The sequence below is a fragment of the Physella acuta genome, unplaced genomic scaffold (genome assembly GCF_028476545.2).
Source record: "Physella acuta isolate Inbredline_101_S28 unplaced genomic scaffold, ASM2847654v3 ptg000540l, whole genome shotgun sequence".
NCBI classification, from domain to species: domain Eukaryota; kingdom Metazoa; phylum Mollusca; class Gastropoda; family Physidae; genus Physella; species Physella acuta.
This window is the reverse complement of record NW_026732059.1, coordinates 97,347-125,162: the sequence shown is the minus strand read 5'-3', so window position 1 is coordinate 125,162 and position 27,816 is coordinate 97,347. Positions and strand designations below refer to the sequence as shown.

Genomic DNA, 27,816 nt, shown 5'->3' with positions numbered 1-27,816 from the left:
GATAGCTATATTATTGATTTTTTTTTTAAATATGTATAATATTTGAGCATTTCAATTTTAGGATACATACGTGTAGTCATGAAACATAATAACGTACTTATATGATCAATAGATTTATAGTATTAATACATTGTAGACATTAAAATGTAATTTATTAGTAAAATTTTAAATTGCAATTTTCCACCCAGTTTTCGACAATCTTGATATTATACTTAGTTTTCAAATCAAATAAAAGTAGACTACAATCTACAAATTTATTCTACTATTGCATCAAGCGAAAATTTAATTTCAAATGCATGCATACCAAAATATTCAATGTCATCGACGATGTAAACCTTTTCCTTTAAATCAAGTTTTAGAACTCTGAAAATGAAAATTAAATGATATTAAATTTTGTTTTTAGGAATAAATTTAAAAATGCTGATTTGGAAAATTCATCTGCTAAACCGTAAATTATTTTTAAAATCTATTTTAAGATTATGAGTTATAATTTGCCAGATAAGCCAAATACAAATCGTATGGCTCTTTTTATATTTATACATGGAATCAGTTTTATTAGCATGGTTAAGATTTGAAATAAAAACATATTTTATGCATACTCTACATCCACCGTATGATTCATCATGAGCTCTGTATCATTTAAAATTGTTTCCATTGGCATTTTTGTATATGTGCGCTAAGAAAAGAAGAAAAAAAATTGATGAGAACAAAATTACATTTCTTTAAGCACAAGTAAATTGCTTATGCATTATCATTTTCCTATTGTATCACTTGCTTCAAAACAAAGACTAGATTCTATTACAAGTGAAGATTAACAAAAAAGGTTTACTCCAGAAGTCAAATTATTTTATTTATCAATACATATGTCTATTATGTCACTTCTATATTATGAATAGCAAAAGCAAGATAAAAATGTTGACTGTGAAATGATTATGTAAGTGGTAGCTGCAATTGACTAGTCGAAAGGTATTTACATTTTAGAACTTTAACGGTTTACATTGCTTTTCTACACATAAGAGAAGTAATTATCTACAATTACATTCTTCTCCTTCATGGTGGGACCTTTCGGGACACAACGCAAGCACGCCGAATCGCCACCTCCCCCGTTTTGTAGGCAGATCGCTAGCAATCCCGCCCCCACCCGTCTGGTGAGCTGTGGCTCACGCCAAATGTTTACAATCTTAGAGCCAGTTCCAATAAGTGAATGCTATAATGGGCAGATAATTTAGTTTTTAAACGATCTGAAACTACGGGGAGTTAATAACAAGTTCGGCTTGATCTTTTCATTGTCGGATGTAAACTGCTTTCACAAAGGTGGATGGGGAAGAGGGAAGGGGAGGGAGGGTTAGGATAATCGTCCTTCGAGAGCTACTGATAGTGTTTTAAAGCAAAATATTTTCAGTCGCAGCATTGGTAGTTTGAATTTAAAAATTATGAATGACTGAAAAGTAGAAAATAAAACACTTAATAGCTACGTATTCTGACGGCGCGGGCAGCTCGCATTTGTATAATTACAATTTTAGTTGATTCTTATAATTAATTGTTGACGAGTTTTCTTATACAAATACACAACCACATACATCAACGTAACATGGGTTCATTTTCATCAATTGGCTTGAACGTCTATGTAATCATGCTAGTTATTCAAATCTTTTAAAAAAATATATGGTAAACAAAAAATTATAGCTACATTTAGAATATATTAAAGCTGTTTGGGAACCATCTTTTTCCAGCATAACAAGGAAAAGTAAAACAATGAAAATCACAACAATTGTTTTCCATGATAAAATACACATTAGCGGTCAATGAGGTATAGCGTAGTAGTTTATTTTTATTAAGTCACATAACATCATTTATCATCTCAACACACTGACTACTAATCCAATCTAAATCAAATAAAAATTAAAACTGTTAGCTAAATTAATTTTAAACTGCTAGTAATTATTTGTTCAAATATATAAAGCCTTAATTCAACCGGAAGTCATTTTGTATGTATTTCACACTTTGTAAAATACTAGCCGTTTCGGCCAGGCCCAACACTGGCCTCTGTAAAAAACCTATCTGTAAAGGACCCAGATTTCTGTGTTTATTAAGGGGCATATACCTGGCAATGCCCGGATTTAGGAAATATATTAATTTTCGAATTAATCCTAACCACAACCAACCAAATCCAAAACACAAACACAAATATAAACATAACGCAAGTACAAACACTAACCCAAACAAAACCTCAAACAGAAATACAAACGCAAACCCAAACAAAAACACAAACACAAATACAAATGCTAACGAAAACGCAAAAAATAACGCAGATTATAAGTACAAACTTATATACAAATATAAACACAAAGTGCTCACCGTTTATCCCAAAATTGCATCGTACCGGGGTGCCAGCAGAACATCCTGATTCAACTTAGTAAATACTTTTAATACCCCAACTTATCGATAGTCTAGTGCACTCAATTAAACGAACGTACTCGCAATAGTGCTGAAGAAATTCCCGGGGCGCCAAATAGCTTTTTGTTTTGGCGCCGGAGGACGCACTGGATTCGATTTAGTGAAGGATTATAGTAACCCTTCTAATCCATAGCCTAGCGCACTGTTCAAAACAAACGTAGGCATCATAGCGCTCATGCGAAGGCCTGGGACGCCAAAAAGCATCCTTTTTGGGCGCCGATGGAGGCTCATGATTCAATTGAGTGAACGGCTATAATACCCAAGTTTATCCGCAAAAGAAAAAGATAGAAGTACACATAGAGGACATTTAGAAAGGCTTCTAAACTGTTATTTATTAAAAATAATATTTAGTAAACAGTACGTTCAGTGCATACTTTAAATAAAAGCCGAATTTATTTTTTTTACCTACCACATTGCACTTTATCAATCCATGTCAATTATGTAAATATTTTTTCCCAACATAAAAAAGTAATAGAAGGTATCCCCCCCCCCCCCCCCACATGCAATGATTTTTGTGAAGGGAATTATTTGTGTTTTTGTAATTTATCAAGGGAAGTAATTAAAACTAAATGACTTAAAGTATTAATTTTCAGACACAATTAGAATTTTTTGAAGGGTGATGCACGTTTGTTTAATGCACATTCCGTCTATTTACATTATAAGTTTAGAAAATGAAATGTGTTGTATAAAACCTTTAATATTAATTTTATAAATTATTAATTTATATAATGAACACTTTAGATGCATTAAGCTATGGCGATCAAGTCGAGTTTTTTTAAAACTATATTCCAATGTTAAAAGTGTCAGTCCGTCCGGCACCACATACAGAATTAAACTTTGTACATGAGATTAAACTTAGGTTGAAAAATGTTCTTTCTTCAAACAAACAATTCGAACCATTTGGAACCAGCTTTTCAAGCCTATTGTACTGAATAACGCAATCACCAACTTTTATCAACAAAACATTTCAGAATTGATTTTCTAAAGTATAACAATCGATTATATTAAGAAATTGACAATGACAATGACCTTGGCCTTGACCATGACCACGACCACGACCACAACCACGACTACGACCATGACCATGACCATGACCATGACCATGACCATGACCATGACCATGACCATGACCATGACCATGACCATGACCATGACCATGACCATGACCATGACCATGACCATGACCATGACAATATATATCTTGTTTGGTATTTAATAAGCTAAATGACTGAACAAGCAAACTTAAACTAATTTGTAATGACCACGTAATACTAGGATTTAAATTTGCTTAGATACAAACTTTCCAAATTCCTTGAACCGAGTAGCGGTAATCTTCCGGTACTACTATGTTAAGATTATCTATAAGGCCCTTTTCAAAAATAAAATAAAAAGTCGCTATTTGTCTTCTTGCCAATTGAACTACTCTTCTCAGAAGCTTTTGATCACCTGCAAATTATTAAACACAAACACTATATATATATATATAAATATATATATATATATATATTTATATATATATAAATATATATATATATATATATATATATATATATATATATATATATATATATATATATATATATATATATATTTATTTATTTATTTATTTATTTATTTATCTATTTATATATATATATATATATATATATATATATATATATATATATATATATATATATTAATTTAGTAAAACTAAAAGTGACGCATTGCTCATCAAGTTGTTCCGTTCTGCCTGAGTTCTTTTACCTTTTACAAATAGAATTTACAACAGCAAAACTACGGATAAATACTTTTTTTAAAAAGTTTACTGAGAGAGAATCATATTTTAATGTTCTAAAAAATTCTATTTCCTAATAAGTTTTATGTAGAGAGTGTATTAGCCCCAGTTCCCTTGTTTTATTTAAAAAAAACGAAAAGAACTAAGCGATAACACTTCGCCTTGCAGATTTTCTCTATGCTTTTAAACATTATATAAACGGTGCATGAGAACTTTTTAAATACACATATTGAAATAAAAATGAAATACATGAAACAGGTGATTACATACTTGAAATAATCCAAATTTGTGCAAAGTTTTTGTATTCACTACAAAATTGTCCAGCTAATTCAAAAATTTTTTTATCTGCACTATTTCGTTCTTGTGCCACCGTAACCATTCTTATCTATACAAAAAGAAAGAATTAGAAAATTAGATGATAATTAATTGTGTGTATGTATCTATGTACGTACTTATGCATGTATGTATACATGTTTGTTTCTTACATTATTGTGTTTTTCGTATATTTAATATATATGGACTCTCCACTATATATATATATATATATATGTATATATATATATATATATATATATATATATATATATATATATATATATATATATATATATATATATATATATATATATATATATATATATATATATATACTAGCTGCATCCCGTGTTCCGCCACAGTAAATCTTTTTTAAATGTACCAAGTTGGGAACAAAACTAAACACAACACAAAAGAACGCAAAAAAAGCAAACGAACAAAACAAACACAACACTCATAACATAAACACATATTAAATGCAATCATAAAGGCATTTGCTTACAATATAGCCCGTAGCTCCAAATCGCGCCCTTTCCGAGCGCCGGCGGACGCGTCAGACACAGTGAATGACTATAAAAGAGAGGCATAGCGACCCATTCCGGCGTCTGGGGACAAACTTTCGATTAGACCCCCCCCCCCCCCCTTAAAGTTTCGATTTGCACCTCCCCTCAGACTTTCGAATTGCACCACTTTTGATTTGAAATTCTTCCCGCTTAAACTTTGATTTGCACCCCTTTAACTTTCGATTTCCACCCCCCCCCCCCCTCCCCTCAAATTTTTTCCAACCCCTTTTGGCGCCCTCAAGGTCGGCACCCGGGGACATATGTCCCCCTCTCCCTCGCTACGTCTCTCCTATAAAACCCCCAGCTTGTCCGCAAACCGAAAGATAGAATAATAATTAGTAAACAATACGTTCAGTGTATACAATAAATAATAGGCAGTATTTAAAATATTTATGTTTTACCTGTCATATATCACTTTATCAATTCACACATTTTTCCCCAGTACTTTAAATTTTAAAAAATTACAATAGAGTTTCATAACTAAAACACTTGCGCGCCCAATGAACGTGATGACGCGTCTATAATAGTGCGGAATAGTTGATTAAAAATTATAAGTATTAAACAGTACGTTCTGTGAAAAAAATAAATAAAAGATTGCCTTTTATCAAACCATGCTAATTATAATATTCTAACAAACATTTCCTCGTACACATCCGCATAATTTGTATTAACATTTTGCTAATTATATTATTGCAACATTAATTCCTTCTAGGACGCCAGTAGATTTGCATTCACATTTTTTAAATTAGCGTGAGTTTAATTTATGTTTAAATTACCTCTTTTGTCAAAACTAAAAAAAAGAGGTAAATTAATTTGATGTTTCTACCCTCCTGTTAATATATTATTAAAATGTATCCACTTTTTCTAATAATATAAACGAAGATTATATTTGTCATTGATCCTTTTTGATATATTTAGCAATGTGCGTGTATTTAATATTTTCTTTACGTTATGCAATAGAGTAAAAACAGTGGCAACTTTATGTCGCTATATAAACAAAAACTGATCTGTTACTTATAATGAGACATTGCGATGCACAGAAAAGCACTGCATGGTGAGATGTTTTCTTTTATGGTTCCAAAATCTATAGCGATGACGGAAGGACTGACACACTACCTAGCCCACTATATTATATATATATACTAGCTGCATCCCGTGCTTCGCCACGGTAAATCTCTTTTAAATGTACACAACACAAACAACGCAAAAAAAACAACGAAAAAACAAACACAACACTCATAACATCAACACAATTTAAATGCAATCATAAAGGCATATTGTTCACTGTCTAGCCCATAGCGCCAAATCGCGCCCTTTTCGAGCGCCGGCGTCTGACACAGTGAATGACTACAAAACAGAGGCGTAGCGACCCTTTCCGGGGCCCGGGGACAAACTTTCGATTAGACCCTCCCTCAAACTTACGATTTGCACCGCCTCCCCTCAAAATTTCAATTTCCACCCCACCCCCTTAAACTTTCAATTTGAACCCCCCCCCCCCCCCCCCCGCAGACTTTAGATTTGCACCACTTTTGATTTGAAATTCCTCCCGCTCAAACTTTTGATTTGCACCCCCCTCTAACTTTCGATTTGCACCCCCCCCCTCCCCTAAAACTTTCGATTTCCAACCCCCCCCCCCACCCGCGGACATTTTTTCATACCCACTTTGGCGCCCCCCTAATGTCGGTACCGGGGACATATGCCCCCCTCGCTACTCCTCTCCTAAATGTGTTTTAGCAGTGTGCGTGTATTTAATATTTTCTTGACGTTATGTGAAAGAGTAAAAACAGTGGCATTTATAAAATAACCTCATGTTGTTATATAAACAAACTCTACTCTTTAACGTATAATAAGACACTGGGGTGCACTGAAATGCACTGCATGGTGCGATGTTTACTTTTATGGTTCCAAAATCTATAGCGATGGCAGAAGGAAGGAAGGAAGGAAGGACTGACACACTACTTGCCCGCTTAAATTATATATATATATATATATATATATATATATATATATATATATATATATATATATATATATATATATATATATGTATATATATATATATATATATATATATATGTATATATATATATATATATATATATATATATATGTATATATATATATGTATATATATATACGTTTATATATGTGTATATATGTAGATCTAATTAACTAACCGTCAAAGATTGCATTTCTCTTTCTTTGAGATTTCTTATTAACTCTTTGTACTAAATGCACGCTTTCTTATAATGCAATAGCAGTGTTAAAAATAATTTTGCAGTAACCTATTTAAAAGCACATGCCCGTGTGCCTCGGACAATGCGCAAAACATGCATTAATGAACGGCATTGCATGTTTGTAACGAATTTGCTTTTTCAATTTTTAAACCTTTAACCTGACATTTCTGATAATTTAGTATTTTTCTAATACCAACTTTCTGTCACATCTACAAATAGTCGTTCTATTTCAAACTTAAAAAAAATATGTGTAGTTTATATTCTGGTCACGGTCAGTCAAGGTTACAAGTCGGTCATTTTAAACTCGATAATTGAGCGGACTATAGTTTGCTCATTAGAAAGAAAATCAAAAGCAACCTTCGTTTAGAACAACTCCCTTGCATCGTACCTGCAAGTACCCGATCTAATAGGTGTGAATAGCAAACAAACAAATCAAACAAACATCTCCCATGTTACTGTTACATATATAGATAAAATTACCTTTAACCTTTCAAAGTCCTCTTCCTTTACATTCAGTCGATCAAAATTGGCTGCGCAGGCCACAAAAGTATCCACCTCATATTTAAGTTCTTCAGATATATCTTGTTTTGTGAGCATGAATTCATCAACTAGCTCTTTGAAACGTGCAACGGACTCGCCTTTTGGTATTTGTATGTTTTCGATATCCCAATACACTGCAACTTTGATTAATCCAGTATCTAATTATATAAAAAAAACATTTCAACATCTATATTTAAACATTTGTATTATATATATATATATATATATATATATATATATATATATATATATATATATATATATATATATATATATATATAAGCATTTTATTTACAACCGCATCAATCGAATCAATATATTCAAGAATTTGTATTTATATCTTTTGATCGTTCTATCGATCTATCGATTTATCTATTAATTTATCTATCTCTCTATCTCTCTCTATCTCTCTAACATCGCAACCTCTCTACCTCACTACCTCTCTATCTCTCTATCTCTCTATCTCTCTATCATCTCTCTATCTCTCTATCTCTCTATCTCTCTATCTCTCTATCTCTCTATCTCTCTATCTCTCTATCTCTCTATCTCTCTATCTCTCTATCTCTCTATCTCTCTATCTCTCTATCTCTCTATCTCTCTATCTCTCTATCTCTCTATCTCTCTATCTCTCTATCTCTCTATCTCTCTATCTCTCTATCTCTTTATCTCTTTATCTATTTACCTCTTTACCTCTGTATCTCTCTATCTCTCTATCTCTGTATCTCTGTATCTCTCTATCTTTCTATCTCTCTATCTCTCTATCTCTCTATCTCTCTATCTCTCTATCTCTATATCTCTCTATCTCTCTATCTCTCTATCTCTCTATCTCTCTATCTCTCTATCTCTCTATCTCTCTATCTCTCTATCTCTCTATCTCTCTATCTCTCTATCTCTCTATCTCTCTATCTCTCTATCTCTCTATCTCTCTATCTCTCTATCTCTCTATCTCTCTATCTCTCTATCTCTCTATCTCTCTATCTCTCTATCTCTCTATCTCTCTATCTCTCTATCTCTCTATCTCTCTATCTCTCTATCTCTCTATCTCTCTATCTCTCTATCTCTCTATCTCTCTATCTCTCTATCTCTCTATCTCTCTATCTCTCTATCTCTCTATCTCTCTATCTCTCTATCTCTCTATCTCTCTATCTCTCTATCTCTCTATCTCTCTATCTCTCTATCTCTCTATCTCTCTATCTCTCTATCTCTCTATCTCTGTCTCTCTATCTCTGTATCTCTGTATCTCTGTATCTCTGTATCTCTGTATCTCTGTATCTCTCTATCTCTCTATCTCTCTATCTCTCTATCTCTCTATCTCTCTATCTCTCTATCTCTCTATCTCTCTATCTCTCTATCTCTCTATCTCTCTATCTCTCTATCTCTCTATCTCTCTATCTCTGTCTCTTTATCTCTCTATCTCTCTATCTCTCTAACTCTCTATCTCTCTATCTCTCTATCTCTCTATCTCTGTATCTCTATCTCTCTATCTCTCTATCTCACTATCTCTGTATCTCTGTATCTCTGTATCTCTCTATCTCTGTATCTCTCTATCTCTCTATCTCTCTATCTCTCTATCTCTCTATCTCTCTATCTCTCTATCTCTCTATCTCTCTATCTCTCTATCTCTCTATCTCTCTATCTCTCTATCTCTCTATCTCTCTATCTCTCTATCTCTCTATCTCTCTAACTCTCTATCTCTCTATCTCTCTATCTCTCTATCTCTTTATCTCTCTATCTCTCTATCTCTCTATCTCTCTATCTCTCTATCTCTCTATCTCTCTATCTCTCTATCTCTCTATCTTTCTATCTCTCTATCTCTCTATCTCTTAGTCCCTCTGTCTCTCTCTCTATATCTAGCTCTTTATCTATATATCTCTCTATCTCTTAGTCCCTCTGTCTCTCTCTCTATATCTAGCTCTTTATCTCTCTATCTCTCTATTTCTACATCTCTCTATCTCTCTATCTCTCTATCTCTCTATCTCTCTATCTCTCTATCTCGCTATCTCGCTATCTCTCTATCTCTCTATCTCTCTATCTCTCTATCTCTCTATCTCGCTATCTCACTATCTCTGTATCTCTGTATCTCTGTATCTCTCTATCTCTGTATCTCTCTATCTCTCTATCTCTCTATCTCTCTATCTATCTATCTCTCTATCTCTCTATCTCTCTATCTCTCTATCTCTCTATCTCTCTATCTCTCTATCTCTCTATCTCTCTATCTCTCTATCTCTCTAACTCTCTATCTCTCTATCTCTCTATCTCTCTATCTCTTTATCTCTCTATCTCTCTATCTCTCTATCTCTCTATCTCTCTATCTCTCTATCTCTCTATCTCTCTATCTCTCTATCTTTCTATCTCTCTATCTCTCTATCTCTTAGTCCCTCTGTCTCTCTCTCTATATCTAGCTCTTTATCTATATATCTCTCTATCTCTTAGTCCCTCTGTCTCTCTCTCTATATCTAGCTCTTTATCTCTCTATCTCTCTATTTCTACATCTCTCTATCTCTCTTTCTCTCTATCTCTCTATCTCTCTATCTCTCTATCTCGCTATCTCGCTATCTCTCTATCTCTCTATCTCTCTATCTCTCTATCTCTCTATCTCTCTATCTCTCTATCTCTCTATCTCTCTATCTCTCTATCTCTCTATCTCTCTATCTCTCTATCTCTCGATCTCTCTATCTCTCTATCTCTCTATCTCTATATCTCTCTATCTCTCTATCTCTCTATCTCTCTATCTCTCTATCTCTCTATCTCTATATCTCTCTATCTCTCTATCTCTCTATCTCTATTTCTCTCTATCTCTCTATCTCTCTATCTCTCTATCTCTCTATCTCTCTTTCTCTCTATCTCTCTATCTCTCTATCTCTATCTCTGTCTCTCTCTCTATCTCTCTATCTCTCTATCTCTCTCTCTATCTCTCTATCTCTCTATCTCTCTATCTCTCTATCTCTCTATCTCTCTATCTCTCTATCTCTCTATCTCTCTATCTCTCTATCTCTCTATCTCTCTATCTCTCTATCTCGCTATCTCTCTATCTCTCTATCTCTCTATCTCTCTATCTCTCTATCTCTCTATCTCTCTATCTCTCTATCTCTGTCTCTCTATCTCTGTATCTCTCTATCTCTCTATCTCTCTATCTCTCTATCTCTCTATCTCTCTATCTCTCTATCTCTTTATCTCTATCTCTCTATCTCTCTATCTCTCTATCTCTCTATCTCTGTATCTCTCTATCTCTCTATCTCTCTATCTCTCTATCTCTCTATCTCTCTATTTCTCTATCTCTCTATCTCTCTATCTCTTAGTCCCTCTGTCTCTCTCTCTATATCTAGCTCTTTATCTCTCTATCTCTCTATTTCTACATCTCTCTATCTCTTTATTTCTCTATCTCTCTATCTCTCCATTTCTCTATCTCTCTCTATCTCTCTATCTCTTTCCAGCCGATCAAACATAATTTTCTATGTAAGACTCGTTTAAATTATCAATGACAGAGTCAATGATAACTACCGCTCTCTTGTGTATTTCTCTCGAGAAACTCAGTGATAAAGCGTTAATAGTTATAAAGAGAGAGAGTTTATCAAAACGGAAATAGTTCAATTGGTTTAATTAATTAAGCGTTAAACGTAATTATTAATTATTAATTTCTTGGCGATTGATACAATTGTTTAGGGACAGTTAAACTATTTTTCTTTCAAATATAGAACCTCGATCTTTGATTTTAATGTATTAATAAAAATAAGATTTTTAAAAAGATTGTTAAAACAGGCTTTTTTACTATATTATTTGAAAAAAAAACCTATTGAATATAATATATAATTTTAATTATTTCTCATTCTAAACGAATCTAAACCTATCGAATATATTTTTATAAATGCAAGGTAATCTTTTATAGGACCTACATGATTAACTTTTCTTCTAATAATAAAAAAAACTCTTAAAAAATAAAAAATATTAATCCTACAAATATTAGAGTAGTCTCCCTAGACAGTTTCTATTCGAATGTATTTTGTGTTGATTTTCATTATGAAATACAGTTGACTTTTTAAACTAATTATATAAGAAAACAATCTATCTCTGTGTATATTTATTTTTAAAAAATATTATTACAATACTTAGAATAGGTGTTTCAGGTTAAATAGCAATTATTAATTTTGTTCTCTTTCTAAATCTTTGGCTATCGGGTTTTTAAATTTAAGATTATGAACACATTGACTTGACGAAAATGATTATATACACTTAAATACATAATAAAATTTTCATGTATTAATAAACCTACACTTTTTTTATGCACACATACAAAAAAAGAATATTTTAGCGGCAGGTACAACGTCAAAAACAAAACAAAAGGAAACTCCTTTATACTGAATAGTTCTACCTAACAACAAAAATGTAAATAAAATACTTAAAAAAACGTTTTTCTTGTGGACTAAAAAGTAGAAAATAAATTTTTCTTTTGTGCTTCCTCGAGCTGTGCAGATTCTTGTGATGACTGACAAAAAACGTGGGTACGTTCACCATCAAATTTCCCGACCCATCTGCCCGACCCACGTATTTTTATTTTCTCCTTTTTAGTCCGTTGCTACACATGAAAAACGTGGTTTTTAAAAAAAGTTTTTTATATAGTTTATTTTCTACTTTATCTAATGACTTGATTAAGTATGACTTGACTAAGTGTTTATAAATACACGGACTAAAAATCTTGAGCGACCAGGATTCGAACCTGGGTTGTCGCGGCCACAACGTGAAGTACTAACCACTATACGATCACGGCCAGCTCGCTCACATCGATTGGGGCCAAAGTAACTGTGTCAATAGGCCTCCAGATCTATAGAGATCTACAGATCCTTTCAGATCTATAGAGCCAGATCCTTTCAGATCTATAGAGCAATCAGAAATGGGCTAATTTTCGATGTCAATTTTAACAACAAACAAACACACACGAAGCTGAGTTAATAAAAACGTGTTAAAATACATAGTCCTCGAGCACACTAGCACATACATATATACATACGAACGTATGTGTGTGTGTAAGTAGGATGTGAGGTAAGCAGACATGCGGGGTGGATAGAAAGCAGTTTGGCAGGAATAACGGCAGGTAGGAAAGTAGGTAAGTAGGCAGCAGCGCAGACAGGTTAGTAGATAGGTAGGTAACTAGGCAAGTAGTTAGGTATGTAGGTAGGTGGGCCTAGGTAGGAAGGCGCCTCACTCGGTATAGTGAGCGATTATAGTAGCCCATCATATTCATAGCGTTTCGCAATTATTAAAACGAACAAAGGTACCATAGTACTCACGGGAAAGCCCGGGGAGCAAAACCGAACCCTGCCACAGGGTATTAGCAATAGCTTCTCAAATTTGAATGACAAACGAATGAAATCTTTGGTAATGCTTAAACAAAGAAACCCACATATTCGTTTATGAGGCATGGGTTTGTCGACACTACCGCCTAGACACACCAAGGCGTACTGTATGAAAGCCTTGCGTGTACTTTAATCAACCTCTGTAATAGTGAGGTAGAACACACATCGGCGACCGCCCACGTGTTAGAAACGCGTACCTTAGCGCTCCATGGAGCCACTGGTTATAGTTCCGCAGGGGCGCCCCATATTCGGTTTAATTATCAAATGTCGTGTGCCACCGTGTCTCTATTGTAGGGTGCTCTTTAAAAAGCAAGTAGGCGATCTCGGTAGAGCCCGGGGCGCTCACTGTCGCCAACTTCCAGAGCGCCGGCGGGCGCTCATTATTCTACTTAGTGAATAATTATAGTAGCTTATATAAACCGTAGTGTCTCCCGGGAAAGCTCTTGGGACACTCAATCGCCGGAGAGCTGGGGGATGGACCTGATGTAGTTTTACCACTGAATCTCAGAGGCGTAGTGACCCTTCCTGGCGCCTGGGGACAAATTTTCAATTTGGCGCCCCACCCCAACTCCCGCGGGGGGCAAACTTTTAATTTGGCGACCCCCATATATTTTTTATATTTATAATGCAAAACTGTAGCTAAAATGAGCTTTAATTTTTTTTCCAACCTATTTTGGCGCCCCCTAGGGTCGGCGCCCGGGGACATATGTACCCCCACCCCCTCGCTACGCCTCTGCTAAATCTAGTATTACCTATGACCGCAATTGATGAAATAGAACATCTGGATTCCCCTCTGGGTTCTGGGCTCATAATCGTATAATGAGAAAAAATTGCTTCGCTTCCTGCCAGGGACCCAGGCACCGACTGATGAGGGCGCCAAAAGGGGTAGGAAAAAAAAAATCCTTATTCTTCAGTTAAATTTAAGAAAATAGATGTATACATTACTGATTTCCTGAATTTTTGTATATATGAGAGTGTATGTATGGATTGGCGCCTTTTTGCCAGCTTTGAATAGTGTTGGCACAACATTGATAGTTCGCCCTGGGCGCCGGAATAGGTTGCTACGCCTCTGCTGCCTGCTAGGGTGCCGCCCTGGCAAAATAAAAAATAAACTTCCCACAGGAATCTCCACAGGAGTATACTGAAAATCTTCACAAACAGTGTTTCTTCCAGACTTTTTTTCTCAGGGGGGGGGGGGGGGAGGGGGCGGACTAAAATTTCCGGGGTGGGATGCGTGCGGACACTAATAAAAGTATATATTTTTTCTATATAAATTTCGTTTCGTCTGGGGGTGGGGGGGGGGGGTCAATATACTTTCTTCGGGGGGGGGGGGGGGGTCGATATACTTTCTTCGGGGGGGGGGGATCGATAGACTTTTGTCAGGGGGGGGGGGCTTTGCTCTCCCTTCCCCCGAAGATATGCCTGGAAGAAACTCTGTCCACAAAGTTTTATGGCGATCCGATGAAAGATGTAGTAATTCATATAGGACAAAGAGATAAACATACTTTCATTTCTATAAATATAAATAAATGTATACTTTAACTATTGTCCGTATACCCGCACCCGAAAACTTAGTCACAATTTTCTTTGTTACATTTGAACTCTTTAGGTTAATCAATATAAACAAGATGGAACAAGATGCAAGACAGTTGACCAAGAAATTGAACAAATAAAATTCACGTTATCTTTTTAATGTTTTTAGATATAGAGTAGTAACAGACTACCTACAGGTCCTAACTCGCGACGAGGTACACATTTGTATTAAAACACAGATCTAAGATATTTTCCATTTAGGTGGGTTTTCAGTACAGTGGTTTCTTAAGTCGTGGACAAGTGATTGCGATTATCTCTGTTGAGTAGCTATGTATTCTGTCCTACATTAGACATATTTGTAAATATCTGTCACAATATGGTCATAGAGATGATATAACAATAGTTTATCTTTGCGGACGACGCTAAACTTTGGCATCGACACCACGGCCTACAAGTTCAAATTTGGTCCTTCAGAAATGTTTGAATTCTCTAGATTAAAACTACTTTTTTATATAACACGTTTTTCTTAACTCAGCTTTGCGTTTATTTGTTTGTTTGTTTGTTTATGGGTTTGTTGTTAAAATTGACAACGAAAATTAGCCCACTTCTGATTGCTCTAGACATCTGAAATTCGGCATGCAGGCTATTTTCGCCTAACAATTTCAGATGCAATCATAAAAACTAGCAATTAGAGACCTAAATTAGCTTACTAAAATTACTCCCCAAGGACCCTAAAATTGAGGACATGATTTCTAAAGATACCGACAAGACCTGAGGCCTATTGACACAGTTACTTTGGCCCCAATCGATGTGAGCGCGCTGGCCGTGATCGTATAGTGGTTAGTACTTCGCGTTGTGGCCGCGACAACCCAGGTTCGAATCCTGGTCATGGCATTTGATGACAAAAAACGTGGGTACGTTCACCATCAAATTTAAAAAAAATTCGTGTCATCAAATGTAATCGCCTAACAATTTCAGATGCAATAATAAAAAACTAGCAATTAGAGACCTAAATTAGCTTAATTAAATTCCGCTCCTTCTCTGTTTAAAGCGTATCGGTCGCTCAAGATTTTTAGTCCGTGTATTTAAAATTACTTAATCAAGTCATACTTAATCAAGTCATAAGATAAAGTAGAAAATAAACTATATAAAAACTTTTTGAAAAATCAAGTTTTTCATGTGTAGCAACGGACTAAAAAGGAGAAAATAAAATACTTAAAAAAAAAAAAAAACACGTTTTTCTTGTGGACTAAAAAGTAGAAAATAAATTTTTCTTCCGACCCTAGGGGATCTACCAATGACTGCTCGTAGATTTTGTGCTTCCTCGAGCTGTGCAGGTTCTTGTGATGACTGTTCATATATTTGATGACAAAAAACGTGGATCGGGCAGATGGGTCGGGAAATTTGATGGTGAACGTACCCACGTTTTTTGTCATCAAATCGTTTGAAATAGAGATGTGGGAGGCTGGATTCATAAAAATCAAGTGAGTTGACGAAGCGTTGCCTACGCCTATGCTCCTTAGGAAACCGAAAATAAGGAAAGAAGAAATTAAAAAGAACTTAGAGCAACCCAAGAGGTTCGGCTAGTCTCAGAGCTTCGGTGGATGTTAAGGCACACACCCAACTCATAGGATCCACGATCAGATTTTGTCAATATGGACGAAAATGAAAACTATTAAGAAGGATTCAGTGAAGGCACATATGAAACTGGTAGGGTTCGGTACCTCCAAAAAGGTTAAACAACTGCTTTAGAATGCAAGTTTATTTAGTCTACTTTTGGTTGTGTCTTTAGATTAATTTTTTATATTAATTTCGATTATAGTGTATTACAGTTTTAAGTCATCAGTTAGGTTGAAAAAAGTTGTCGTTTTGTATCATTTTTTAACATTATTTAGTAGGTCTAGTGGACTGAACTACGTAATAATTGCAGTATTTGGACTTATGAAATAGCAATAAAAAAATTATCTATTCGACTTATGTTTTTAGCTCTTAAAATTTCGGCAAGAGTATCGTCTTCCGCCAACTGCTCCGACCGTATACCATTTTACTGATCGGATAGCGATTCAAGAATCCGTGATATTTAGTTCTCTTTAATACAGTGATCCAGGCAAGATGTAATGCAATCAATCAAAAGTATCTGATCTCTCACAATGAAGTTTAGAGAATCGTAAGAATCTTACAAAAACTAGTCGAGGCATTTTTTAACAAAACTAGCTAGTGCAATTATACTTTGTTTCTTTCCTAAGTGTTAAGAGTGTTATCTACTCACCAATCCAGCGAGAAAAGCGTCCCCCCACACACACTCCTCCCAACCATCTTGGACAACTTTTGAATTTGTGGAGCGGGTTTCTAACGTATCTAACTTTTTTTAAAAATGTTACACAATTCTACAATGCACGTTACTACAATTAGTTTCTTTCTGAGTGCTAAAGGTTGTCTACTCAGAATCCAGTGTAAAAGCGCCCCCTGCATCATCTTGATAACTGTCACTAACGTATTTTCCCACGTTTTCTTTAACTTGCTTTCGCGTCTGTTTTTCCAATCAAATCTTGCGATCGAAATTTCGGGCACTTCCCAGTTAGCTAGCGCGCTGCAATTTTCAGGGAAGCTTTGTTTCCGATGACAATACAACATTCAATTGTTACTATTACTAAATTGATCAATGGAAACATTTTATTGATCATTTTAGACCGCTATATATTTCTACAAAAAAACGTGGGGAAAATGGGACATAACCCAGTAATTGTAATTTGATGAAAACAAGGATCGGTACTCTCCCTCTTTTGGCTTACTGAGTAGTGTTCACGTGGTGTTTGTGTACCAACAACCGGAACAACTGTTGGCCAGTATGGGGGAGACGATATGGTCAAGTGGTTGGGCACACGATTGCTAACCCACTCGACACGGTTTCAAGGCACGTGTTTTTTAAGAGTTGTCTTCGTTTACCCAAAAAAAAGTGAATGCGAACAGATAAATCGATAGCAAGATTTTAATGCAAACAAACAGACAAAGACTAAAAAGTAGAAAATAATTATCATTAAAAAAGTTTTTAAAAAACCCACGTTTTCTGATTGAACTAAAAAGTAGAAAATAAATGCTATACGCCGTGATTTTCTTACAGTTTCTAATACTGTTGACTCTCTACAAGCTCCCTAATAAAAGTCAATAGTATTATCTAATCAATAGAAATATACCTTTTACTTCGGCGCCCCACGTTTTTCATCGCTTATAGTAGAGTGATCGCTTGCATTATTGTGATGTATAGCATTTATTTTCTACTTTTTAGTTCAATCAGAAAACGTGGGTTCTTAAAAACTTTTTTAATGATAATTATTACAATTAAACAATCGTACAATACGTTTTAATACAATTGGTTTCTTTTAACACTGGTAACGTTTATCGACTCAACAATCTAGTGTAAATTCTTCTGATTTAAGTCTCGAAAAAGCGCCCCCCCCCCCTTCCATTTAGGAAAAGCTTGAAAGCAGTTGTGCCTGTCACTGTTTCTTAAGAGTATATGATTTACAATAAGTAATCAAGGTTGAAAACAGTTAAATCAGTATGTAAAGGCGTGTAGCCATTACATTTCTCAACTTAGACAGTTTATAATTCAAAACTGCAGCATAAAATCAGCTCTAAAAATTGTTTTCACCCATTTTGCGCCTCTGGACATTGTGGGTATAAACCTTAGGTAAATATTAGCGTAAAGTTTGAGTAAAATGTGTGTTTAGAAATCGGTTTTAATTTTGATTTTGATGCAAGTATCAATAAAGTCGTAGTTATAGATTTTTCTGTTAGTGTTTATCCTAGTATATAAAAGCACATGTGCGCACTTCTCTCTCCCTTCCCCTCTCTCTCTCTCTCTCTCTCTCTCTCTCTCTGTCCGCAAGTTTTTTAGGCGATGTGATCAGTATATTCAGCGATATATGGAGAACTTAAGGATGCGGACTTTTATTGAAAATAATATGGTGGATGTTATAAAGGCATAAACAAAATTTTATTTAAAGAAGAAAAAAAAACATATTCGAATGTAGAAATACATTTTTAATTATGTACCCGGAAAATTGTTTATTGCTACAAAAAGAACGCAATTAAACAATGACGTCGCACGCCACATGTTTAAACTGCGGAAAGAACACAAAACTAATGGCGTATTCTACCAATTTTAGAATATGAAGAATGAAATATTTTATTCAAATTTGATTTAGATCTACAGATCTACTTATCAAGACGTAGCCTACGCTATGAAGTGTATTACATTTTCTGGGCCAAAATTAATACAAATTACTTTAAAAAAGAAAATAAATATCATTGAACAGCCGGGTTTTTAACGGAAACATTTAAGTCTCTTGATTAGCGTGTGCAATTATTATGGTGCTTTGGTTCTTCCAATAAGTATTGGTACCCTTTGTTATTTTAAATTTTAAATAGAGTTTTTAGATATTAAGTTATTTCTTTGCTTTTTCACTAATATTTCAAGGTGTATTGTTGCGGTTTTGAGCCATTACTATTTTATGATTATTTTTTTTCCAAATACGTATAACATCAAACCAAAATAGGCCTATAATTCACTTTTAACGGGTACCGACTGCTACTAGTTATATAATAAGATATACATGTAAGTGCTGGTGTTTTTTTAAAATATAAGCGTGGTATGTATGTGTAGGCCAATACGTAGTAGAAAGTTTAGTTGCAGTTTGAGTGAAATTAAGTGTAATAGTAATCATTTATCTACCTGTATTCGGGTGATCAGCTTCTATAACTGGTGGTATATCTGCTCGCTCCCTGCAAAATATGTTTAAGCTGATTTTACATTTTGTTTTTTGAAGCTTAATATGTAAATGCATTTCAATTATGAACAATAGTATAATATTTCCCGTATGGTTTTTATTTTGTCTTTGCATTTATTATTTCCATATTTATTTAATTTCAAACTTGAACAGGCAGGTAGTTTTCAACGTTAATCGTATCCGATTTGGAATATATTTGTGGATATAAGTTTTGTAATTATATGAGAGCCATTAAGAAAAAAAAGATATCCACTGAATCGTCTCCCTCAATAAAATGTGTATTTGATTTATTACTCGAAATACATTAATTAAATGCTTCGTTTTGGATATAATTTTTCTGAATTTGTCAACACTTTTTATTTTGAAAAAACACGTGATTGCTGTGCATCTTAATATGTGCTAGGCTATTTAATTAAAAGTACGCTGCTAATCAAATTTTTTGAATGTCGTGACCAATAGCAGATTATTTGCGTCCATGTTCATATGAGGTTTTCGTGTTCACATCAGAGGTCTAATTTTTAATTATATTTAATGCCTGCTATTTTATATATTTTACTAATTAGTTGTCAATAACACGTTTTTTAATCTAAAAAGTCTATTTTAAAATTAATCTCAAAATATCAAAATATTAATTCGTAAGAAAATAAATCAATCTGGAGGTTTCGCAAGATGGCTTAAAAGATGGCATACACAAATCTGACAACAGAAAACTGTATTTACTTTGCCCAACAACTCTTTCTTATTCGAATGTATTGTGTATTAACAGTGTCTCTTATAAATATTAATGTTTCAGGGAAAAAGATACCTTGATGAAAATGTGTGCAGTTTATTAATTTATTAGTATTAAACTTTTACTATTACGAAAAAATAATAATTGTTCTTTTTACTGAAATCGTAATGGCATCTGTAACATGCCCAATTTAACTCACCACTTCCATTTACGTCATATTGATTCTACCTATTTAAAAAAATTCAATTACTTGTAACTAGATGCTTAATCTTACTTTGCCACGGGAAACCTATTTTAAATGTACAAACTTGGAAACAAAACACAACATAACACAAACACAAAAGAAAATACAAACGCAAACAATAACTCAAACACAAAGTAAACACCAACACAATGCAAACACCAACACAATTCAAACACAAATGCAAACGCAAAAAAAACCACACACGAAAATACAAACGCTAACGCAACACAAACACAATAGAAAACGCAAACTTAACCAAAATGCAAACGCAAACAAAAAAATGCAAACGCAAACACAACACGCCTAACATAAAAACTACTTTTACGCAAGCATCAACGCATAGTGTTCACAGTCTAGACGAGGCGCCAAAGCGCTCCCTGCCCAGGCACAGGCGGACGCGCCTGATTATATTTAGTGAACGAGTATAAACACCCAGTTTGTCTGCAAACCGAAAAAATAAAAGTAAACTATTACTGATTACAAATAATAATTAGTAAACAGTACGTCAGTGAATAAAATAAATAAAAGGCAGTATTTAAAACATCCGTGTTTTAAGTACCATATTGTCTTTTATAAATCAATGCTAATTTTAATATTTCAACAATGTAATCTTTTGACGTCCGCGGAATTTACATTCACATTTTGTTTTTATTAGCGTGAGTTGAATTTCTTTTTAAATTACCCCCCCCCCCTGGCATAATTATTAAACATTATAAGTAATTATTTTATATACCCTACTGTTATTAAAATGTACCAACATTTTCAAAGAATCTAAGTAAAAATGTTATTTGACATTGATCCTTTTAATACGTTTTAGAAATAAGCGTGTATTTAACATTTTCTACACGTTATGCGGAAGAATAAAAACTGGCAATTATTTAAAAAAATGAAGTCGTTATATAAATAAAGCTATTCAATTATATATAATTGGGATGCAAGTAAAAAGCACGTACATGTGTGTTAGTTAACTTTTTATGGTTCCACAACATAGAGCGCTGACGGAAAGAAATATAGACAGACACACTTCCTCAAAGAGTTGTCAACGAACGTTATTGATCTTTTACACAACATTAAAGGATAAAAATAAGCCCTCGTTTTCGTGTTTTTATTATTATGAACTACAATTTAAAAATTGAAGGTACATATAAAGTATATATATATATATATATATATATATATATATATATATATATATATATATATATATATATATAATTAAAGTAAGGAATCACTAATCTAATGCATTTTATTTTTTCCATTTCCTTCATTAGCACTTTTGATCATTTTAATGAACGCTTTGTAGAGATAAATGTGCAAAAGCTAGGTAATCTTGCCGAACATTGTTGTCTAAATTAATACATAAAAATGCTAAAAGAACTATTTTATAACTAACATACAAAATTTACATCTATAGATCAGTTAAAATTATAATAGCCAAAAATTAGATAGGCATTTAGCAAGAAGAAAGCACACATGTGAATAGTATAATAATAGATTACATTTAAAATTATTTCCCTTTTGAAACAGGCGGTCAATGGAGCAGATGAAGTAGAGTTCACCTCTATCTCTTACCCTGGTATTGGGGCAGGTAGTGTGCTCTTAGTTTTGTCTAGTCGTCTTTAGATTATTTTACAAAAAATAGCTCCAGCTTCAATAGCTTCTCTACAGTGAAACTGTGGACTTCGTGACGACTTTTTATAGAGTAAGATATGATGCACTGTAGGCCACTATGAGAATTAAAGAATCAATGACTATCTTATTTAATTAATACAAAACGTTTAGACCAATAATACACGCAGTCTACAGTTCAAATACTGTAAATGAAATTTTAAAAATACAGGAGCTGTGTGGTAGTGTTATTTACCTTCCCGCTACATTCTTTAATATATTCTGTTAAAAAAGACATCCTTTTATAATTTTAAAAAAAAAAAAGTATGTTGCTTTTTCTGGTGGCAGTGAAAACTACTGCTGATTGAAAAAAAAATTATTAAACAGTGTTTAACATTTCATAATAAACTGTAAAATATTATTTTACATGACAACACTGGATTTTAAAGAGAAATAAATGTTTAAAAAGCAGAAAAAATGCTTATATTTCATTTAATTAAATGTTTCACACATTCACAATTCTTTTTATTTAAAAAAAATAAGTACGGATGTTGTACTTTTCCAGTACCGTTATCGTTTTATGCTTTTAGAAATAACTATACTGATGACCCTTTAATTGTTTTAAGCATTTTCTACATTTTGAAATCATTATTGACCTAAAGTGCGATTAGTCAACTAAGTTAACATGAGTGGAAACGTATCTAATTAAGATATATAAAATTAACCGACCTAAGAGACTATGGCTCTGAATTAACTTTAATCGACATATGTGTAAATATCTTCTTTTTTGTTATTTAAACACAATCAGTATAAATAGTATAACATTTGAAGATCCAAACAAATTAACGTTTAACACAATGTATTGTATACTGCCCATTTTGATGTAGAATTAGCAGGTCTTAAAAATGTTAGATTCAATCCATATTATACTAAAAGTCACTATTGTTTACTCTATGTACACGTTTGTCTGAAACAAGTGAACTCTACTTCACTTGCCCCATAGACCGTCAGGTTTGAAAAGGGAACTTTACTTGTCTGCATTGCTTGACCAGTGCAGACGCACTATGTGTATAAATGTAAAATATATCGAGAACAATGATATTTTTTTTTTATAAAAATGCTTGGCACATATTTATTTATAGACGCTAATTAACTTACTGATTTATTCATTAGTAAAAACACCACTTTTATTATACAATATAATAACAAATACATTACTTATTTACTTAATTTCCCAACAAACATGACTTCCACTGAAAATAAGACCATGTTACACATTTACAAATGTAATGTTCTATAAAGCTACATTTTCCGTTAATGATAAGTATGTTTGATTTTATACATTTTTTATATGATACGCTTCGTATATTATTTATTTAGAGAATACAATTAAATTATCTAGAGAGCTGCCGATAAAATAGATTTAAGCCATTTTTAGCCTCTCTATGAACAAGTATAAGTGAATTCTTCTTAGATGTGGGAGACTAACTTTTTATGATGATGTGTAGTTGGGTGATGGAGGGAAAAGATAAGATCGTCAAACAAGCGTGACATAATTTATGGATGAAACCCCATCCTCCCCCCAGAAACCCACATTTATTCAGGATAAAGGGTAGTCTAGTTTCTTTTCTATCTGAATGTGTGTTCGACGATGTTGAAAGTAATTATTTCATCTACACCTTTGAAATCGTATGCCTGCTGATCTTAAATCATAAAAGTTAGATTTCTTAACATCGTGTCTTTCGTTATTATCTTCTTGATTTGTTTCATCATTTTTTTCTTTTTGCTGCTTCTCTGTCATTTTTGTGTGTGTTATTTGCCTCTTCGTGTGTTTTAAATACGTCCAAGACCTTCCCGTGTTTGTAAAATTCCGCAAGTTTGATCGCGTTCCATCCATCCTTTTGTTTTTTGCTATCTGCTCCCTTTTTCAACAGCAGACCCACGATTTCATTATGACCTTTACTTGAAGCAATCATTAAAGCTGTCCACCCCTTGGAAGTTTCTTCGTCAACTTTGCATTTAGGATCTTGTAGTAATCTTTCAATTACAGATTTGTTTCCGTGTTTAGCAAAGAGGTGTAACTCTGTTACATTTTGCCTTCTTAAAATGCTTTCTCTACTCTCCAGAATTTTTTCGCCCATAATTGGTGGGAATTCGTCTTTTTAAAAATGTGTATGTTAAACGTCTCACCGTTTACAATACAAAAACAAAAGATAATCTGCTCTGCTAATTAATATTTGTTTCTTTATCTGAAAGAAAAAAAAAACCAGCTGAAAAAAAAACCAAATTTAAGCAATTGTAGGCCAATTGGTCTTAAATATAAATTAGAAGAAACGCGTGACCACCACAAAACCTATAGCGTTAGAGATTTCTACGTAATTTAGTTTCTTTTGCTATGAATACACCATTTATAGAGACACGTCTCATTACCTTCACACATCAACTATTTTATAAGACAGAAAGTTTTATTTACAAAACAATACTGAGTTATAAGAACAGAAAAAAGTAACGTGTCGAATGCAAATGAAGTCTTACTAGCCTGAAATACATTTTATAATTTAAAATTTAAACAAAAGAAAGAATCTAATCTATCTTCTATATATATAAAGCAATGTATGTGTGTGTGTCTGTGTGTGTATCTTTTCTGCATTACCACACCTCTTATCACATCGCCGTGAAACTTTGGGAAGTTGTTGAGAATATTCCTGGGGAGGTTTCTGCGAAAAAAAAATTTCAAATTCGCAGGGGTGGCGCCCCGGCAGGTCGCGATTTGTTTTTCTCTATATACGATATATAAAAATAAAAGTCTATTTTGATTTCACACTGCTCATCCGATAGCCATGAGACTTTGGGGAGTTCATTATACCACTCTAGGGAAGGGTTCTGTAAAAAAATATTTTTAATTTCGCAAGGGCGGCGCCACGGGAGGGTCCGATTTTTCTCTATATACGGTATATAAAAATAATGAAAGTGAATTGCAGTGACACTGTTCATCCGATAGGCATAAAACTTTAGGAAGTTGTTGAGAATATTCCTGGGGAGGTTTCTGCGAAAAAACAAATTCAAATTCGCAGGGGTGGCGCCCCGACAGTGCGAGATTTGCTTTTTTCAATATATGGTATATAAACATAAAAGTCTATTTTGGTTTAGCATCGTTCATCCGATAGGCATGAGACTTTAGGGAGTTCATTATACCACTCTATGGAAGGGTTTTTGTAAAAAAAAAAATTAATTTCGCAAGGGCAGCGCCACGGGAGGGTCCGATTTTGCTCTATATACGGTATATAAAAATAATAAAAGTGAATTGCAGTGACACCGTTTATCCGATAGGCATGAAATTTTGGGGAGTTCATTATAAAATTCTAGGGAAGGGTTCTGCAAAAAATCATTTTTAATCTCGCAAGGGCGGCGCCACGGGAGGCTGCGATTTTTCTCTATATACGGTTTATAAAATTTCGGTTTCACACCGTTCATCCGTGTACCTTGAAACTTTGGGGAGATGATTAGATCACTCAATGGTAGGGTTCTGCAAAAAAATATTGTTTAATATTGCAAGGGCGGCGCCCCCGGGGTGGGGTGGGAGCGATTTTTTTCTCTATACACGGTTTATAAAAAATAAAACTCGGATGCGGTTCATCCGAGTACCATGAAACTTTAGGGAGTAGATGGGAATACTCCCGAGAATATTTCTGCGAAAAAGAAAACTAAAGTTTCTTATGGGCGGCGCCATATAGGGTACAACTTTCGTCAATACACGGTTTGGCGCCCAGAGTTTTAGAGCAACTATGTTTACCCTTGGCATCCGTTAATCGAGCGTCCTGCATAGCGAGTAAGGAGTACTACTATATTCAGCGGAAAAAGAACAGGCTTCTAAAAATAACTTTGTAACGCGAGGAAATCCTTCTGTACAGTTTCGTAACCTTGCGAAAGATGAAAAAATAACTTTTTGAATATGAGGAGCCTACTGTAGAGTTTCTTCTCTTTGCAAATGATGCAATAAGCATCTATTATTAGACAATCCAGTCAGAAATTGAGATCGAGCATCTAATAATAGACCATTAGTAACGATAGCATATTGCATCAGTCACACTGATTTTTAAAACACGTCAAATATTATTTTTACGTGTTAAAAAAAAGAATAAAATCCTGATCATTTGTGTCACTTAGCGAATGACAAAATCTGCATCATTATTAACAGGATGCTATTTGGCCGATGGCGACTGTTAGTTTTAAGGAGCCAGGGGTCGTACGCCGAGCCTATGCGGTAGTGTAATCGGGGGGGTGGGGCCATGAGAGCACCGCTCTACGCTCTGACACAGAGGCGCTCACCGAAGTGTGTTCTACCATATTATTTAATGTACACTCAATGTTTTAGAAAAGTAGCTCACGCGTCTAAGAACATATAATTATAATTAATAACGCGTTGGTGAAATCCTAATATATTTCGTCAAACGTTCTTCTGTCGCCGCGGCAACGCGCGGAGGTCGGGTACGCTAGTGCTCTTATAATTTAAACTGTCTAATGCGAGGATTACAAATGAGTGGCTCATCTAAAAGTAGTTTCTTATTTTTGACTGTCATAACGTTATCTTTTTGTCCCTCTCTCTCTCTCTCTCTCTCTGTATATATATATATATATATATATATATATATATATATATATATATATATATATATATATATATTTATATGTATCAATTTATGTTTATATGGTGACATAACAAATTATCTCAGGACAAATATCTCAGGACAAATGATCTCGCGGACAAAATATGCCAGGACAAAATATCTCATGGTAAAATTTCAATAGTATATACGATAATTTTAGTTGATTTGAACATTAGTTTATTGTCATATGAATCTGATTACTATATTTGATATTGTTTATAGACCTTGGTGGATTAATTTGAGCTAGAACAAATACTATAGTGTATTGAGGATAACATGTTAGAAAATACGTTTATGTTTGTGAGGAAGAGGTATTTAACCTGTAATTTTAAATTTTACCCGTGATTTAAGGTAAGAAACATGTAGGGCCAGGATTTTGTTTTTATTTTTTAGCCCTGTGTTGATGTCAAGAGACAGTTAACCCCTGTTGTGTTGTTCATGTGACCACCCGTAATATGAGTGTTGACTGTGACCAAAGGCGTTGTTTGATCAGGTTGAAGACCTTTTTACTTATGTCCTGATCAGGCGGCCCGTGTTCAAATTTACTTTACGGTCAAAGCGCACCTGTGCCGTCCTCCGACGCCCCAGCGGTCAAGTGACCAGGTGGTGCTAAGACTCCTGCATTAGTACTATGGCGCTTACTTTCATTTTAATGAGTAATATTTGCTAGGGGCAAAGTTGGCTGCTACATCAGATGCCATACGAACATGTGTGTCAGCGTATTGTATCCTGCATAAGTGGATACGGCTACTACTTAAATTATCAGTCCAGCTGCATTAAAGATCTCCACCAACGGCCGTGTGATCCCGAGCGCCCCGGCTCCCATATAGAGCACTCTTACTATGTAAACGACAGAAACCTTCAACAAATAATTTTAACCAGTGGTTGCACCCGTCACCCACATTGTAAAGTAACCGGCGGATATATATATATATAAGTCTCGTAATAAGGAGAAGAAATTACTTACATAATGTTGCCGTGCAATGTTGTTGAATATTAGCTCT

General features: G+C 34.2%; 1 protein-coding gene and 1 non-coding gene across 2 annotated transcripts; one reads left to right on the top strand and one right to left on the bottom strand.

Annotated features, from left to right (window-relative positions):
- Nucleotides 1–254: 254 nt before the first annotated feature.
- LOC131945920 (uncharacterized) lies at nucleotides 255–27,816 on the bottom strand. The gene is made up of 7 exons (XM_059306553.1): nucleotides 27,780–27,816; nucleotides 19,509–19,558; nucleotides 7,830–8,047; nucleotides 4,505–4,619; nucleotides 3,758–3,903; nucleotides 600–676; nucleotides 255–363 (listed from the first exon to the last, which is right to left on the bottom strand). Coding segments are annotated over exons 1-7 (717 nt in total). The 5' UTR covers nucleotides 27,782–27,816.
- On the top strand, nucleotides 15,596–15,667 carry Trnah-gug (transfer RNA histidin (anticodon GUG)). Its single transcript has one exon. It is a non-coding gene; the product is annotated as a tRNA-His (tRNA).

Coding starts and splice junctions, on each gene's coding strand:
- LOC131945920 (XM_059306553.1), bottom strand. Junction 4,620..7,829: donor AGGACTTTGAAAGGTTAAAG/GTAATTTTATCT, acceptor CTTTTTGTATAG/ATAAGAATGGTTACGGTGGC. Junction 364..599: donor AATCATACGGTGGATGTAGA/GTATGCATAAAA, acceptor TTTCATTTTCAG/AGTTCTAAAACTTGATTTAA.